The 1,769-nt window shown below is 46.9% G+C and overlaps 1 protein-coding gene across 2 annotated transcripts in view; it reads right to left on the bottom strand.

Moving 5' to 3' along the window:
- The window catches only part of LOC107599845 (GPI-anchor transamidase-like), a 46,737-nt gene that overhangs the window by 13,646 nt on the left and 31,322 nt on the right, over nt 1–1,769 (bottom strand). Inside the window, exon 10 of one of the 2 annotated variants that reach the window (XM_016291547.1) lies at nt 1,673–1,748. The exons of the other annotated variant lie outside the window; for it this stretch is intronic. Within the exon in view, the coding sequence (XP_016147033.1) occupies nt 1,673–1,748 (76 nt within the window). The remainder of the gene's footprint in view (nt 1–1,672; nt 1,749–1,769) is intronic. 2 annotated transcript variants of the gene reach the window in all.

The raw sequence follows: 1,769 nt of genomic DNA, 5'->3' as shown, positions 1-1,769 counted from the left end.
TTGTTGACGCTGCAGCCATGTCGTGAAGACGCTGTGTGCTTCGTTGTGAAAGCGAAACTACTTTGTTTGGTCTTCCAAAAGAGGACGATATCCACTTTGTCATGCTTAGAGCTGATCCGTGCTGGTCGCTGAGGGAATACATTAACTTTCACCGTGGACAAAGCGGAGTCCAGCCCGGGGTCCGTCACATGTGGTTGCCACTCATTTGTCGCATCCGCCGGGCGCGCCGTTCTCGAACCCGCCGCCTCAGCTCACTCTATCCCGGCCTCAGCGCACGCTAAGCCGGGGCTTCCCCTCACGCTAGGCCGCTGTGTTTTTCGTTGTGAAAGCGAAACTACTTTGTTTGGTCTTCCAAAAGAGGATGATATTCGCTTCATCATGCCTAGAGCTGATCTGTGCTGGTCGCTGAGGGAATACATCAACTTTCACCGTGGACAAAGTGGAGTCCAGCCCGGGGTCCGTCACATGTGGTTGCCACTCATTTGTCGCATCCGCCGGGCGCGCCGTTCTCGAACCCGCCGCCTCAGCTCACTCTATCCCGGCCTCAGCGCACGCTAAGCAGGGCTTCGGCTCACGCTAGCCTGGCCTCAGCTCACTGTAGCCTGGCCTCAGCTCACTCTATTCGGGCCTCAGCGCACGCTAAGCCGGGGCTTCCCCTCACGCTAGGCCGCTGTGTTTTTCGTTGTGAAAGCGAAACTACTTTGTTTGGTCTTCCATAAGAGGACACGACTACAAATCAGTGGTTAAGTTGTATTTACAACACTGTTCCAGAACAGTTTAACCCAAATATCCAGATGTGTGCAGCACATTTTATGGAGGACTGTTTACTGATCCTGGGAGAGTAACGTCAGACTAAAATGCCGTGTAGTTCTGACTCACGTAAGTACATTTTCATTTAAAGGATTTGCCACTGATGATTCAAACGCGAGTTTTGGGCAGTGTGGAGTAGCACTTGTTGTTTGTCATTTCTCCGATCACAAATGCAAACAGAGTTTTATGTTTACGCAGCGCGATGCGATGCAATGCAACGCAACGCGTCAAAAAGACAGTATAAGTCATTATAATCAGTAATTATGTCCCCACTGGATGCTACAAATGCCTCGTTTGTAATAGGTTTTAATGTTTTTGTCTCGTTGCTCCGGCCGGACACGGCATCAACAGTATGTGAGGGTCGTAACATTTCCGTCTCACGCTTGAGGTATTCGGCCAATCACAACGCATTGGATAGCTGGCCAATCACAGCACACCTCGCTTTTTCAGACCGATGAGCTTTGTAAAAATCGACGCGTTTCAAAAAGGCGGGGCATAGAGGAGAAACAATAATGTACAGTATGTGGAAAATAATGTGTTTTTTTTACTTTAAACCGCATAAACACATTTCATTACACCAAATACACAAAATTATGTTCTTTTTAGCAGCATCATATGACCCCTTTTACTTCAGTAAATCATGTTATCGCTATTATTTTAATAAAAAAGCAATTAAATGAAAAGAGAAACAGATGTAAATGGAAAAGCTGTGGCTTAGGTGAGTGATTTGGATTCACCTTCTTTGAATCAAATACATATTTCAGTTGATAACGGGTTTCAGTAAGCGTCCTGTTAAGCCCTCTTCCTGCTGTTTTCCAACCATTTCCTCATCTACACTTTCCAACAACAATTATAGTCTTACCTGATGAATAATTTCAGCCACTGGAAGTTGGTCCACATACGTCAAAGATTCGATTGTCATATCACTACTTCCAGACCTGAGGGGGGGGGGGGGGGGG

Source organism: Sinocyclocheilus grahami, unplaced genomic scaffold (assembly GCF_001515645.1).
Source record: "Sinocyclocheilus grahami isolate Dianchi unplaced genomic scaffold, SAMN03320097.WGS_v1.1 scaffold273.1, whole genome shotgun sequence".
Taxonomy (NCBI): domain Eukaryota; kingdom Metazoa; phylum Chordata; class Actinopteri; order Cypriniformes; family Cyprinidae; genus Sinocyclocheilus; species Sinocyclocheilus grahami.
Note: the sequence above shows the minus strand (reverse complement) of the source record. Positions and strands in the feature narration are given on the sequence as shown.